The sequence below is a fragment of the Phalaenopsis equestris genome, unplaced genomic scaffold, assembly GCF_001263595.1.
Source record: "Phalaenopsis equestris unplaced genomic scaffold, ASM126359v1 Scaffold000002, whole genome shotgun sequence".
In the NCBI taxonomy this organism is placed as follows: domain Eukaryota; kingdom Viridiplantae; phylum Streptophyta; class Magnoliopsida; order Asparagales; family Orchidaceae; genus Phalaenopsis; species Phalaenopsis equestris.
Window position 1 is genome coordinate 47,891,915 of NW_018164444.1, and position 16,999 is coordinate 47,908,913.

General features: G+C 35.8%; 1 protein-coding gene across 1 annotated transcript in view; it reads left to right on the forward strand.

Moving 5' to 3' along the window:
* Positions 1-14,637, forward strand: part of LOC110031760 (vacuolar amino acid transporter 1-like) — a 19,232-nt gene extending 4,595 nt beyond the window's left edge. Inside the window, exons 2-12 of the mRNA XM_020735142.1 lie at positions 857-1,206; positions 5,944-6,158; positions 6,250-6,273; positions 6,394-6,574; positions 6,880-7,099; positions 7,321-7,456; positions 12,343-12,362; positions 12,504-12,649; positions 13,409-13,452; positions 13,527-13,589; positions 14,360-14,637. Of these exons, the coding sequence (XP_020590801.1) occupies positions 857-1,206; positions 5,944-6,158; positions 6,250-6,273; positions 6,394-6,574; positions 6,880-7,099; positions 7,321-7,456; positions 12,343-12,362; positions 12,504-12,649; positions 13,409-13,452; positions 13,527-13,589; positions 14,360-14,455 (1,495 nt within the window). The 3' untranslated portion in view covers positions 14,456-14,637. The remainder of the gene's footprint in view (positions 1-856; positions 1,207-5,943; positions 6,159-6,249; positions 6,274-6,393; positions 6,575-6,879; positions 7,100-7,320; positions 7,457-12,342; positions 12,363-12,503; positions 12,650-13,408; positions 13,453-13,526; positions 13,590-14,359) is intronic.
* The last annotated feature ends 2,362 nt before the right edge of the window (positions 14,638-16,999 follow it).

The following is a 16,999-nucleotide window of genomic DNA, read 5'->3' on the forward strand; positions in this document are numbered from 1 at the left end:
TATATATAAAAGTTTACGTGTAAGAAGAGATGTAAATGCATAAGAATTGTGCGTTATGTATGTAAATGCACTTATATTTTTTTTAAGATAAGCTGATTTTTAAATTCAATGATATTTTAAGACAATATTTTAAAAAAAATTATTAAAGTATATTTAAATGATCTCTAAATGGTAGTCAAATTCATTAGTACATTAAATTATCGTTTAAATAAATAATAATTTAAAATTCTTATGTAAATTGCGATTAAGGGTCTGTTTAGGGCAGCGTTATCCGTGCAACTCGTTTTGAAAATACTTTTTTTTGTCGTTTGGAATCAGTGGCGCGACGATGTACCTAAAAAAGTAAACAGACAATCGATTTATCTGCAGCTGCACAGTAGCTTTCTATGACAATTACTGTACAACAAATTATTAAGTTGTAACCGGCCTAAAAAGGAAAAAAATATTACCTCCTTCAATGATAGGGTGTCATGTGGCACCACGATGGGACCATTGCATACGTGTCACCTTACCATTAGAGTACTGATGATTTCCCCCCCCCCCCCAAGTTGTAACCGGCCTAAAAAGGAAAAAAATATTACCTCAGGAGTACTGCAGTACTCCAATGGTAGGGTGTCATGTGGCGCCACGGTGGGATCATTGCATACGTGTCACCTTATCATTAGAGTACTGATGCATCAGTGCTTCTGAGTTAATATTTTTTCCCCCGAAAAGACCTTAAATTTTCTCAGCTTCATATTTTTCTGTCAGGGTCCCCAAACCCAACTTTTTTATTATCTAGATTCATATATCTGCAAAATTGTTAGTAATTCAGGACTAATTTATTTATTTGTTTTTCTTTTTTTAATCGCGATAGGCAATCAATAGACATCTACAGCAACGTCGCATCCCCCTCAATTGCATTCCTAGGGACTCCCAGTCTCATCAGACTCGGAAGCTCCTTCTTCAACTCTTCCTTCAGAGGTCGCCACGCCTCAGATGTCTTCAGCTCTCTGATCAAGCCTTTGCTCCCATCTCGTTCAGAAGATGAGCGGAAACCATCGCCGGATATTCAGCATCAGCGGCGGAAGAGCTCACACTCGTTGCTGCCGCCTCCGATCCCTACTCGTCGACCATCCGTGAAGAAGGAGCGCGATCGCGATCACGATCACGACAAGGTTTCTGTTCCCCCAGGCCAGAGCTCCTACGGCCAGGCTGTTATCAACGGTATTGCTTTCTCCTACTTTGTGCACGCTTCTTGATAGCGAACCTCTTATTATCAGTTAGGGTTTATTTGACATAAAATGAGTGTGTGAGTATTTATTGCCAGTAACATCTATATTTTAAATTCAGCATAATAAAGGTGATTAATGAGTTTAACTGATAGTTTTCTACACTTTAAGAGGTTGTTTGGTTGCTGGGCTTGAGCGTGGTTTAGCCTAAATCCTATCCAACTGTAAAAATGACAACATTATATCCTACAGAAACTTGAGTTCTGTTTCTCAGCCATTTTGTTTTCAATCCCGGATTTAGTAAATTTAGAGTTGGGTGTATTTAACTCCAATTAGAATAGATAAAAGGTCCCATATTTAGTAAATCCTAGCATTGGGTGGCTTATTTAGTTCTGCTTATTATAATTTAAACAAGATAACTGGAATTGATAAAAAAGTTTTCAATAAGTATCACCTTAAGTAAATCTTATTTTTCTCATTTAATTTTTCTAAATAGCAGTTATTATTTAATTAGCTTAGCCAATTATTCACTAATAATTAATTGAGTTGTTTAATTAGATTAAATGTGATTTAGTTAGTATAATTAGAATAGATAAAGATTTATTACATCAGGATTTATAGGATTTATTACATCCTAGTTGTAGCCAAATAACCCTTGAATGGAGTGCTTGTTTGATTGAAATGGAGAGAAGTGAGTTCTTATTTAAAACTCAGGTTCAAAATGATGAAAGCGAGTTTCATGCTTGAGGGCTTGGAACACCTTCAAAAATTATCATTTTAATAATAATATAATAAAAATAAATTAATTGAATGATGGAATTAATTATTATTTTGATGATAATAATAATAATAATATTAATAATGTAGAAATAAAAAAAATTGAAAGTCATTATAACCCAAACAATCATAATTTTCATATTCAGAAGAACTTTCTGCAATATAACATCATTACAATACAATGCTGCACACTTTTGAAATTAAAATTCAAACATTTACAATAAAACAAAGAGGCATTGACTAATTGCTTCAATCTAATTGTTTGAAAGTGATTCAAGCTAAGTTCTAGGTACGAGTTTTATTGGAGTCAATTCAATGATCTATGTTACTCAATCAAACTTAAATCTTGTGAAATTTGTTCTTATATTTGATTGGGCTATGATGAATTCCATTTTTATCCATCTTTAACATTAATTAAATATTATTTTATTATTTTTTTATTTTAAAAAAAGGTCATATTCTATTATATCTCTGTTTCTTAGGGGAGATTAATCTATATTTTCATTAAATTTATATTTTCAACTATTATTAAATTCTAACAAAAATTATTAGTGACTTCCTTGCTCTTAACATTGAAACTCATTTCTTACTTTTATTAAGTTGAGTTTTAAAAATGAGAACCATCTTTTATTCACTTTCTATTAAACAACTGCTCAAAGTCACTTTCATATTTGAGCCCTAACCACCTTCAACTGCTTGTCTGATAATAAAGTTTTACTTATCAGTCACCCACATTTTTTTTTGGGAATAAAATAATGATATTGTAATATGTAATATAAAATTAGAAATATTTCAAATTAAAATATTATTTTTATTGATAATAGTAATTAAAGAATACAAAAATTAATGGGCTTATGCAAAAAATGAAACTCGAAGAAAACAAATTTTGATATATAGTTCCCAAAAATTAAGTACATTCATATAAATAAGCATTGCTAACACTCTGTTGAATTAAATTCACTTATTGAAAAAGTCATCAACCATTTCATATATTTATATGGAAATAAACTCTATTTATGTGCTAGAGAAAAAAAAAGTCTCATAACTAAGGGAGGAATAATTCATGAATAATAGATTAGATTGGGGGTGTAAATGAGTCGAGTCGAGTCAAGTCGAGCTCCAAACACTTAGAGCTTGAGCTTAATTAATTTTATCGAGCTCGAGCTCGAGCTCAAGCTTACGTCTACTAATTTGAGCTAGTTTGTTTGTTATAAAAGAAACAAATAATATTAATTTAAGGTAGTAGTATAATAAAATGACAAATAGAATTAGCAATAAGGAGAGAGATACTAAAAATTATTTAATATAAATACAATATATAATTTTTATAACATTTTTAATAATTTAAAAATAGTCTTCAAATTAATTTTTTTTTAGTATATTCTATATAAATATTTTTTAAACAAGCCAGCTCACGAGCTAGCTATTTGAGTCACTTATCAAGCCGAAGCTCGAGCTAGCATGAGCTTCACTTGTTTGCTCATTGAACTCAGTTCACAAGCCACTTATCAAGCCGAAGCTCGAGCTGGCTCATGGGTCGGCTTGACTCACTTACACCCCTAGATGAGATTAATCCGAGGAACTTAGTGATATAGGACACTTAAGTGTCCGGTGCTCATTACTGTATCCTAAGATGAAAAGCATGATGAAATCACATATAAGTTCACATATGGGGACTCTCAACTTTATCAAATTTCAGTCACAGTTAAACAAAAAATAGCATTTGTGTTTTTTTTTTCATTTCAATTAATAATGTAATTTTTCCCATAATTAAAATCTCACAAGAAAATCAAGTAAATATAAAAATAAAAAGTGATCATGATTCACACCAAAAAAAATTCAACGTGTACATCATGCTTGACAAATTTAAACATTGTTCTCTAAATAAGGAAATATCAAGATTAAGGATAGAAATCACTAAATAGAATATTCAAGTTTCATGTCAGTATATAAGCTGACTGACACTTCAAAGTTAGATCTATAAAGTGTTGCAGAATTTTAATCGGCAGGACACAAAATCATTAAATATATATATATATATATATCACTAATTACTGTGAATTTTGCTTGCTTTAGGGGTATATCTAGACCAAGAAGGGCCTAAAATAAAAATTTTTCTCTAAATAAGTTTCAAAATAAGTTTCAATTATACGATCATTAGATGCAAGGACTAAACTTTTGTTTTTATCACACGAAAATTATTTACATCATCAAAAGGAAACCCCAACCCAATTAAATGAGTATAGTTCTTGACACTATAGTTATTGCCTTTAACATCTCTCGGAATTATAGCAGTTAGTGATTTCCTTTGGCAGCTTCCGAGAATATGGTAATTAGCAGTTTTCTCTTGTGATACCTTATCTCTTGATATTATAGCACTATCTCAAGGTCAATAGAAGGAAACTCGTAAATTAACTTTTATAGGGAAAAAAATAGGGAAGTGAAATAAAATCTAAGAAGAGCAACATGAATTAGTAGATTGTATGTAAGGAAACCCAAAATGCTTAAAACTTGGGATGAAAAGCAGTTACTTGGACCTAAAGAGGAAATCAAAATGTCGGAGATTACAACCTGTTCTTAATAGGATTAATATCATAAGCATTTGTTAGCATAAGCTGGAAAGAAAATACAGCAAGCTAAAAAGAAATACAATGCAAACTATAAAGTTGGCGATATGATTCAATTACATTTGAAAATGAGTATGTTAAACCCACTGTAGATAGTTTTATTGTTGGCAAGTTATGCTTGAAGTCAAATGGGACGTTAAGTGAATTGATGGGTTGTATTATGTGGGTCGGTACCTTCAGCATGTTTTCCAAATCAATAATGTTGGTGAGACATTAAATAATCTTTGTGAGACATTAAATAAGTACTCAAAGTATGTCAGCAGGTAGGTGACTTGATGAGTCTTTCAACTGAGCCCAATAACTCAGTCCTAAGGACCAAGTCAGGCCTAGCTCTATGTGACTTACCATAATATGTCTCTGGGTGACTTGAGGCTTTGCGTGACTTAAGAATAAGTGAGTTCCAAGTTGTAGGTGGTCTAAATTGGTTCACAATTAATGTCTTCCTGGACCCAATTCAAGTCCTCATTTTGACTTTGTAATCTAACCTAAGCAAATTTGGGAAATTTTGGATTAAAATTTTATTAGTGATTTCAGTAAAGATACATAAACTTTACTCGGTAACACAGTCCAACATCACACAACACAATACAAGACGAGATTTCAAATGGAGCCTTGGTTTCAATTTTAGAAAAATGCGTTTCATTTTTTATATTTGATTGTTCTTTTGCAAATAAGAGCTTGAAATCAAGCATAACCTTGATTAGAAGATAAATTTAACTTTTTTGTTGGTAAATGATTTTTGTGAAGCCAATCTCAGGCTTTAATTCTTTTTCTTAAAACTAGAGTCAAATGGCAGTAACAACAGCTTACTTGATTAAACTTCCAGCTTAAAAATAATTTAAGCATTAATATATCACATTCAATTTACATACTATTTGGCTCAGTTCCAGCTCTAATTGTGATCCATTCTGATCAACCGGACCAAAATGTGAAGGCAAGATTTAAAAATTGCTAGGAGAAATGAAGATGTTATATAATGTAATTTATTCCTGCAGGATTTAATGGGAAGTCAACAGGCGTGTTTTTTAGATACAAAAGCATAAGACATCAATACAATTCTAATACTACGACATACAGAGAACTGAGATAACATTATTTAAAGATAAAGAAAAATGCAACACATATCATAACTAATACTCGTCAAATTAATTTGATATCATAATTCCAATTGGTTGAACTATTAACTGCAGAATGTTGGGTTTAGATTTGATTTGCATCAGAAAAATTAAAACGGGTTCTAAAGACATTCAAGAGATCACTCTTCATAAAAATAAACCAGTTTATAATAAGCAAGCCTCCAATTAACTTGGGATTTATGATTTAAACAGGTGTAAATGTACTCTGTGGAGTTGGAATCCTGTCTGCACCATATGCAGTTAAGGAAGGTGGCTGGATGGGGATGTCCATACTGTTCACATATGCTGTGCTTGCCTTCTACACCGGAATGCTCTTGCGTCACTGCTTGGATAGTAGACCAGGCCTTGAGACATACCCTGACATTGGTCAGGCTGCTTTTGGAACTCCTGGTCGCATTATTTTATCGGTGAGTGATAATAAAGGCATTTCATTGTGAAATTGTTACACATAAATTTGTTGAGATACTAATTCCTTTTTTCTGCATTTATTTTTTGCAGATTACCTTGTACCTGGAATTGTATGTAAGTAAAAGTTTGGTATCACTGGCTAAGTTTGTTGGACTGCTGTGCCTTTTTAACATTTCCAGCTAGTTAAAAGTGGTTCAAGCAAATGTGACAAAACTAACATAAACAGTTCTGCAGGCTTGCTGTGTTGAGCACATTATATTGGAGAGTGATAATTTGTCATCATTGTTTCCAAATGCGCATTTGGATATAAGTGGATTGCATCTCAATTCTCATTTGGTATTTGCTCTGTTAACAACTCTGATTGTTCTCCCAACAACATGGCTCAGAGATCTAAGTGTTCTAAGTTATATTTCAGGTTAGTGGAAATCGACTGCCTTTTATTTTTACAGTTAAATTTTAAAGCTTTATCATTTGATCTTTGAAATTTGAATTTTCTAGCCTTTTTTATACACATCATCTATATTGAAAATTTCAGTTTTCTAATCTCGGAAGCTTGCAGAAGCTTTTAGTTTGTCTCCGTTTACATTTTTTGGAGATAGCAATGGTCCAAGTAATTTTTTGTTATTTCTGATAAGATATGAAAGCTGTACCTTTGTGGTTTATAATATATTTTTCCACTCGCCTAAGTGGCGAGCATTCCTTGACCTTGCTTTTTGGCAGCTGGAGGAGTCATTGCAACTTTGTTGGTGGCTGTCTGCTTGTTTTGGTTGGGATTAGTAGATCAGGTTGGCTTCAAAAATGAGGGTTCCTCCCTAAATCTTTCTGGCATTTCATTAGCTGTTGGCCTGTATGGTTATTCATATTCAGGCCATGCCGTTTTCCCAAACATATACTCCTCCCTGAAGAAGCCCAATGACTTCCCAGCAGTTCTTTTCACAAGGCAAGTGGTGTATAGTAGTTCTAATAAAGCTTGCTATTATCAAAATTTACATCATCGTTGAAGTTTCTTGATCTGAGTGCTTTTAAGTCCTTACATGATGAATAGTGGATACTTTCCTAAGGGCAAACGGCTTTCTTTCTGATAATCTCTGCAATTTCAGTTGATTTTTTTGTGTTTTCATTGGAAATTATTTGATTAAAACTCAAATAAATGATTTGCAGCTTTTTCATTTGCACATTATTGTACGCCGGGGTTGCAGTGATGGGATTTTTCTTATTTGGAGAATCAACTCAACCTCAGTTTACTCTTAGTATGCCACATGGATTCGTAGTTTCTAAGATTGCTGTTTGGACGACGGTAATAACATATTATCATCACTTTTTCAGCCAAGTCATATATTTTTTTTTCTCCTTTTTGCTTCATTTTTTAAAAAAAAAATTGGAGTTCATGTTTTTTAGGTTAATTAGAGAAAGTAAAAGCGCAAAATTTTGCATATTATATATCACAATCGGGCTCAAGAGTTTGGTATTACTGTGGTAGGACTAAAGAGACATACTATTCTAACATTTACGTCATCCAAAATATAACTTAAACAATTAAGAGTGGCTAAATATCAACATTTTTAATTCATATCCCAAAAGTGTAGCGGTAGGAATTTTCCTAAACCCATTGCATCTTAACCAAGATGGGACGATAATAATTTTTTTATAACATATTTATTTTTAAGCAAATAAGTTGAGTATCGACTGGGGTATTCCCTAGATCTCCCGTTATCAAAATAGGAAACATCCAATTTATTATTGCTTAATGAAGAAGAGTAGTAAGCCAAAACATTTTTCCTTTTTATTCTTAAAAAAGGAGGTTATTGCATGTGGGCGAAGCCACTACAATAGTGTCAAAAAAAGTATCAGGTATAATATTTGGTTCAGTGGCCTTAGACGCCACACCAAGGGTCCCATGTGATTCCGCGGGCGGCTCTACAGCCTGCACAACAGATGGTAGATACCCCGACCTCATAATAGACCGACAGGTAAACCTTGGTCTCCTACTATGATGACCTCAATGGTAATTAAAGTTGATAAATTATTGCATCTCTTTCTTGGACTTCCGAGAGATTCGAGGAAGAAATTTCTATCCAGAAATAGAACATTTTCTTCTTAAAGAAAAAACCGCTCCAATGATCTTCTTGGTTAGAAGATCTGTAGTAGCATCATCAGTCGGCTCATACGCTACACCAAGGATCCCATGTGACTCATCAGTTGGCTTTACGACATGCACAAATGGTGGTAGATATACTGACCTTATAATGGACCGACGTGTAAACCCTACCCTAATCTTCTACTATGATAATCGCGGGTAAGGAAAGTAGAGAAATTCTTGCATCACGGGGGATTCGTTCCACATGAATTATTACCGATACTTCGAAGGCTCTTAGGCCCATCATTTCTCTTTCTCTCTCTCTCTTTCTCTCTCTCTCTCTCTCTCCCCCTCTTTATTTACACTCTCGATCTTAGATGTAATTCATGGAAAAATCTGGGTTCAACACCTTAAAAGATACTGTGAGCGTGGAATCATGCCACAGACAAGAAGAGAGGTGACTCAAGGAGATCTCTCACCTCGGGAAGTTGGCGACAACATGAACCGCGCCCTTGAGTTTGTTACTCAACAGATTAACGAACTCAAAGAGCAAATGATGGAGGTAATCAAAAGTGCACTCACCTCAGAATGAATACGAATGCCACAACCAGTGACATCTCATCACTAGCAAAGGAAAACCACCCTGAATACTCTAAGGATCTCTCCTTTCCTTGAATCAGAACAAAACACACACTATCTATATAGCATGGATTTCACACTGCTTGAACATCACATGCATGAACGCATGAAGTAGCGCAAACCACATAGCTTGAGAACTCCTTTTCCCAACAAATTTTTGAAGTTGAACCGTTTGAGTGCTTCAAGATTTCGACACTAAAACTCTGTCGGGGACGGTTAGACCCTAACGATCATATTGTCTCATTTAAGTCGACGATATGCTTGCTAAAGACTAGCGACACACTCAAATGTTGCATGTTCTTCACAACACTCAGGGAGTTGGCTATTTGATGGTTCAATGCTTCGCCATTAGGGGTGATCACCTTCTTTGTGGACTTTAGAAGAATTTTTTATAGCTCAGTTCGCCAAAGCACAATAGCCTAAAAACTCTCAGACCTTCCATCTGCGCCAAGGGCAGGGTGAATTCTTATGCACCTTCATAACTCATTTTCAGATGGAAATGTTGGAATTTCGAGATCTCGAACCCAGGGTTGAACACATTGCCCTAGGGTAAGGACTTAAGGAGGGACCAATCTGTTGTGCCTTAGGCCTACAATGACCTAAAATGTTGGTCGAGCTGTTGGAGCTGACCAACAATCACTTATTCACATAAGAGAATAACTCCTATAAAGATAGGGGCGCTTGATCGATACCCCCCGAAGAGAAGCTCTCATGGAAAAAAGTTGGAAGCAACGTGGCAATACCCCTCTCCAAAAATAGTATCTTGTTATCAAGGTGGATATATGGAAATTGTTATTGGATCAAGCTTCCCCGCTTCCTCGTCATAAACTGTGAGAACCTATATTATCCGATCCTCACAACGATGTAGTGGGGCAAGTTTTTGATCACAAGTAAAACATAACCCATTTGCTCGCTTCTCTTGAATCTCTGTCTTTGTAAGACACTTGAAGTTGACCCCTGGACGGGTTCGCATTTCTCCTCCGGCTCTCCCCCTGAAATGAAATCATATGAGTCCTCGGTGTCATGGTCATCAAGATACTCTTGTGTAATTCTCCCATGGTGCTGCTTCTGCTGGCCTTCATGTTGTTCCTGCTCTTCACCATATGGGCTGACTCTATCATCTCTCCCAATCCCCGCGGTCTCAGCAATTGGAGTGTTGCACGTAAGTAAGGTTTTAAACCTTCATGAAATTCTCCTCTAATACTACTTTAGAAATCCCCCTCAGTCATTCCGACAGTAGCTGAAATCTCTCGCTATACTCCATGATAGACCCTTCTTGAGTCAATGCAAAGAATTGTTCATGTGGGTTTCTTTTTCGAGTGCTCGGAAAAAGTTCCAACAAGAAACACCTAAATTCTTCCCATGAGCAGATCAAGTATCAGTCATCCCTGCACTAAAATCATGCCAGGGCTTTCTCTGCTAAACATAACTTTGCACCATGAGCTTCTCCTCCCCATTTAGTCATTCACTGCAAAATATTGCTTTGCTCGGTACACCTGCCCATGTGCGTCATCCCCTCTCAAAGATCGACATCTTCAACTTTCTAACTGAGCATCTCCACCTCAATTTCCTCTCCTGCCACTGTTTTCCTTGATGTATTGAGGGTAAAACTCCCTTCTTCGATCATATCTATACCCCATCCCTGCTTCTCTCTTTTCTATTTCGTGCTCATTCATACCTCTTGCATAACTCCTCCATGTTTTGGACTAACCACCTCCCCACCTCCCTCAGAAATCTCTAATCCACCCCCCATTGGAGATCTGAGAGGAGATTCTTGATGGTAGATACTTTCCTCATCGCGTTCCTCTCGTCCTATTTCTCTCCCTTTCAATTTAGCTAATGAATCTCCGATCAACCTTTGATTAGGGTTTGCAAAATGAACCGTCGACGTGGTCTTGGATTGCATCTCGATAAGCCTCAACACTTCTTCTCCAAGCACTCAAATTGGTTTTCCATGGATGAAAATTTTTCGTCGATAGTTGCAAACCTTTCATCTATCCTGGAGGTAAGTTGATTCATCTTTTTCTCTCATTTCTTTTTCAAATTATCTATTTTCTTGATCGTCATTATTCCCCAGAAACTTTTGATCACAAAAGACAAAACTTTGTACCTCACAATCCCATTGTAAGCTCTCCAGCTAGCTTGAATCTCAGTAGGAGTGCCACAATTTTGTCGATGGCTTCCCAGATTACGAGAGCTTCGGTCACTAGGGCACGCCCGATCCCCAATCCAGTTGCTGACTTCTTGAATCATGATTGGGACATTTTTGATCCCGTTGCAGCCTTCCTCTCTAGCCGTGATCGATTCTGTTTGCATGGTCTTGTGCGACAGAGATGAAGGTATGCCGCGATCCCTTCTTCTTCCCACCAGCACTTAGCTTGTTGCTTTCCCGCTAGCTCCAATTACGATCGTGCCGCAAGGCTCCGGTCAAGGAGATCACCATCCCACGATGCTGCCTCGCTAGCTCCAACCGCGATCATATTGCAAGGCTTAGGTCACGGAGATCACCATCTCGCGATGCTTCCCTGCTAGCTGCAACTATGATTGTATGGTGATATCAGGTTAGCCGTGATCTATATCGCGAGTGTCTCGACAAACGAAGACGCGATCTTGAGTGGCTTCCAAGCGAAGGAGATGCGATCCCGCCAGCTTCCCACCAAAAGTGTGATCGAGTCTTGTCTTTAGAAATTGAAGGAGCGATGCTCTGATACCATTTGATACGATTTGAGGTACAAATTAATACTTTCTTTCCATAGAAATTAGGGCAAAACAAATTCTTTTCGTTAATAATCCAGAACAAAATGAATACAAGATCAACACTTATACTATAATTTGAGATGTAGGTGATCTCTCCCAATTCCTACAATTAAAATGACAGGAAATCTCTCCTGAGCCCTAAACTTAAGACTCCTAATAATAATCTCATGCATACCCCTAACCCTAAACATATTAGCCCTATTTATACTAAATAATAATAAATGACGAAAGACTAATCTTTAGTTGCACAACCTACAAAATTGTCTTTAGACTACGAACTGGCATAACAAAACCCAAGTCCTCTTGAATCAAAAAGCATTTGATTTTTATCATTTGTATAGTTCTTTTTGATGTGTCTCTTAAAATCCAAGTGGAATCTTGATTTGATCTTATTCGTTTGTTCATTAGCATTGTTTAAGGTAAAAAAATTCATTCCAATCTCAGGTTGATCCTACAATATAGAACCATGATACGCACGCTTATTACTACTATCAAAGACCTCATAATATATCTTTAATTAACAATTAACAATTTGTTTTTTAAGTTAAATTCAGATCTTTAAATTTCACTGTTTAATTCTATCTGGTTACTAATTGATGTTATTAAAGAGTCCAACAGTGCTGAAATATCTCTGCAACCAATATCTTTTTCATATTATGAAAATAGAATCATCCACTGATACTTATTCTTTGGCTTTGTTTTCCTTGCAGGTTGTAAACCCACTGACGAAATATCCTATATTCAATTATATATATATTTTTAATTACTTGAAGGATGAGCCTCTGCGGAAATCTATAGTTTTTTCAGTAATGGAGTATATTATATCTGCTTTCTGGTTATATAATAAAGTTATCCCTTAACTACTGCTTAAATATGCCTTGTCTTTGACTCCAATGGCACTGAGTTTAGAGGAGCTGATACCGCAAGATAATCTGAAATCTCACCTCTATTCCATCAGCATTAGAACAGTTTTGACACTGTCAACCTTGATTGTGGCTCTTACCATTCCTTTCTTTGGTATGTATATTATTACTCCATACCCCCTCTCCGTCTGCCTCTACCCTCACGCTAATTTAGGAAACTGAAATGCTTCTGTTGGACACTGTAATTTCTGGGTCTTTAATTACCGACAACTGCACGCCATTGTTAATTGGATTTTCTAGTAATAATGAGCAAGTAATAAATAATTCTAGTCAGTAATTAAGATCTAAGTTATTTGTAGAGATGTAAACGAGTCGAGCTTGAGCAAGCTCAATACTTGTTAGAGTTGGGCTTCTTTGATTTTTTTTTTTTGGGTTCAAAATAGACTCATGTTCAAAAGACATTGTGGATGGTGTATTTGTGCTCGGCTTGATTTAAATTCATTTGCTTATTTCTTCTCGTGTTCGGCTCGAAATTAGCTTGAATGATTTAAGCGATAATAAATTTAATACATTCTTAATTACAACATTAAAAAATCAATATAAAAAAATACTATAATAATATTTAGTTAATTAATTTGAGCCAAATTGGGTTGAACTCGATCGAATAAAAGTTTGTGTTCATCTCATTTATAAATTGAGATCTAATAAACTGTTTGTGTTCGGTCGCTTGCTTAATGAATGAATCAAACAAGAGCTACTTAGTAAGTTGAACTCGAATTGTTCGCGAACAATGGGCTTTTTTGACAGCCTAGTTGTTTGGCCTCTAAATCACCTTATTTTTCGAAGATGATATACTAGTTCATTTTTATAATTAAAATTGTCTTCTTGCTTTTTTTCTTTTATTATATTTCAGGTTTGGTGATGGCTTTGATTGGATCTTTACTCACCATGCTAGTAGTAAGTTTCTTCCATCCGTTGGCTGCTCTATAGCATACAAAACATGGTTTAATAAATATTTGATGTTGTGGCAGTCATTTGTTTTTCCATGCATCTGCTTTCTAAGCATCGTCAGAGGCAAAGCAACACAAACTCAGGTATCCTTAAAACTTACTCTTGAATTTCATATTTTTATCTCATACATACATACATACATATTGTTTATTAACTTTTTGTACTTTAGTTAGTTCTAATAAATTAAGATTATTTTTTATACAACAAGCCCAATTCTTTTTTTGTCTACCTCTACCTTTATTAAGATAAGTTGAATCTAAAACATCTACTCTTAATTGGATCATCAGATGGTCCACTTTTAATGTAACCAAACCATTTAAGCCGACTCTATCTAATCTTGTCTGTCACTGGAGCTACACCGACCCTTTCATGGATATATTCGTTTTGAATACTTATGACTGATTATACAATTAGGAAATAAACATTGTTAACAAAAAAAAAAAAAATCTTCTCAAGTGGCACATATATAATAATTAAACATTTGCAATCACTTCATCTCTCTCTCTACCCCACCCAAAACCCACACCCTTCCCTCCCGCTCCCGCCAACATTTTTACTAGTGAAAAATACATGAAGGGGTTGTGTAATAGGTTTTAAATGAGTTGCAACAAGCACGTTAAATTCCCCACACAATATGTAGTTTGAATAAAGTAAAAATGAGATTTCATAAAACTGATCCTAAATAGTTGTTACATGGCTAAGGGTAGTGGTGGGTGATAAAATGGTTGAAAAATGTAGTGGAAAACATCAAGAGTGATTTCAAAGTTGAAGAAATGATATGCAATGTAAGATTATTAATGCCTATATTTAATTTTCCTAATTTGCCCATCATGTGATAGTTATTTACATGTAGGTAGTGATGTGTATCCTAATCGTCGCCGTCGGACTTGTTTCGTCGGGGTTTGGCACTTTCTCTGCAGTTTCCAAAATTGTTAACAGCTTGCTTTGATCTCCATCTCCTCCCTTGCGCTGCATCGCGGATAGAGTATTAAGTGGGGATTTTAACCAGTAGTTACATTCTTTTGTCCTTCCTCACTCTCTCCTTTATTTCATTTCTTTTTTGTGTATAATTTTGCCTAACTAGTTGCTAGGTGATTTTGCTGCACCTGAGATATTTAAAGTTGTACACAAGTTTAATTTTATTCTAACATCTTCTCCCCAAATTAAGATTTTTGGATGCCAAATTTTGTTCTAACATCGTTATGTGATGCCAAATTTTATTCTTTGTACCAAGTACGCTTTGAGAAAAAAATTGTTTGTTTGGAAAGCCTGGCTTAATTATGTAGAACTTTGGTTTTTGTTTGAAGTACTGCCACATTGAGTATGACTTGCAAATCATTTGATATAGTTTTTGATCTGTTTGATTTCTTTTTCTTTGACAAAAGATGGAAATTACATACAGATCACACAATTCTTGTTCTCACGTGTCTAACGCTTAAATTTGATATTTACTTTTCTATTACTTGGGTGTTAAAATTTATCCATGCTGTATAAAAGTCAGTAATATTTGGTGTTTTTATTGAAAAGACTTGAGTGGCATGCATGAAAATATGAGAGTTTAGGTGTTGGATATGTAAATATATAAGAATTATGTGGTTCATAAGTAAGGGACCCCACCCTGAAAGAAAGAGCATTCTATATGAGAACTATGTTTAGAAAATCTCACCCCTCCCTCCTGAAAAAAAAGGGGAAAGAAAGAAAACAAAGAAAATATCTTATATGAAAATTATGTTTAATAAATGATGCAAGGCCCATGGGGGATTGGTTGGGCGTAGGTCCAACCTAGCTAGACAGGTCGATCCTCTTGGAGGGGGGTCCCCATCCCCTCCTTCGCCCCCCTTTTTTTTCCTTCTCTTTTGTCTTATTTCTCTTTCTTTTCTTTCTTCCTCATCCCTTTTTCATTCCTATGCCTTTTCCTAATTTAAATCTTTTCCTAAAAGCCTAAATTCCGATTTTATTCTCTTTTTTTAATCTAAATCATTTCCTAAAATATGAAATCTGAATTTTATTCTTCTTTCCTATTTTAAAAGACTTCCTAAAATCTAAATTTTAATTTTTATTCTTCTTATTTTCAATATTTCCTAACATAGGTCATGTCTCTTTATAAATATGAGAGGATGTGCTTTGAGTTAGGAACCTGTTTTATGTAATTTGAATTTGGTTGTCTCATTATCTTCTCTCTTAGGGTTATGTCCAACGTCAAGGTAGTACTCATGTTGTCCCTTATCCGAGGTGGTAATCTTCTCTACGGGTTCAGGTGGTACTCTAGTTGTAGCTTAATCTTGTCGAAATATTTATTTATGTCCATTCTCCCGGCTACTGTTCTACTTCCACAACAGCCCCACCTTAAATAATTTCTTTACTTATATGCAAATGGGAGTGTTGCTACTGATGTATAAAATTCAATTAAAGCGATAAAAACTATAGTTTTAACTAATTCTGCTCGAATGATGCTCAGGTCTCTCCGACACTCAGGGCTCGGTTGGAATGATTAGGTGACGGAGGTCGATTTTCTAACTAAAAAATGCATTGACCGATCATTTTTTGACGACCGATGAGATTGAGTCAAGTAAGCGAGAAATAAAAACGACAAACTGATCTGAGTATAAAAAGGCCAACCACTCGACATCAAGCAAATACGATGTAACCAAATCTTAAAATTTATTTATCTCGGTCGAAAAGTTCAATACACCTAGATAATGATAAAACATAAAAGGTACATTTGCATCTGAACTTTCTAATAGCAGGGTCGAATCCCTGTGTTGAAACTCAGCCGACGAGGCCTTGCCAAGAACTCCGACTTTGCACCCAAGGCGAGAGAGGATAAGAATCTCGCCTTATCTCAACTGGAATGCCCTCTGCTCTTGACCCCCATTTCACCCACGCTTTCCAGGTCTTTCTCAGACTCAAGAAAGAAAGCGTAGGTGAGTGGAAGAATATGGATTCGCCCAACCGGCGAGCCCTCGCCGCAAGCAACTATTTCTCTCCTCGTCTCAGATTTCTTCCTCGCTTCAAGAGGAACAAGAGATGGTGGGGAAACAGGTACTTTCTGTCAGAAGACTTATGGGCCCATATGGTAGCCATGACCGAACGAATGTATTACATTGCTTAGGAACGTGCTCAACACCTCCTTAGCTCAGGAACCAATACACCCGTTCGCGGAGAAGACTTCCAATGAGTGTTGGCCCCGATCGGAGTCACGAAGTCACGTTCGACACCCGACTTGAAGAAAGCCCCTTCCTTCGATAAATGACTCGAAGAAATAGAAAACTAAAATAGTGCCCAAGCAAAGCCTTTCACTCCTGTCGACGGAAGGTCACCTCTGTCTTCAAACTCTCGCAGAACCGACCAGATTTCCATCGCTTTATCAAATAACTTTCCTTTGAGTGAGAACACAAATCGCGTAGGTGCGATTTTCCCCTCTTTATAGGGGGAGTAAGCGGCCCCAACGACAGTCACTCAACAAAAAGCCAACAAATGGGCCCACCGTGAC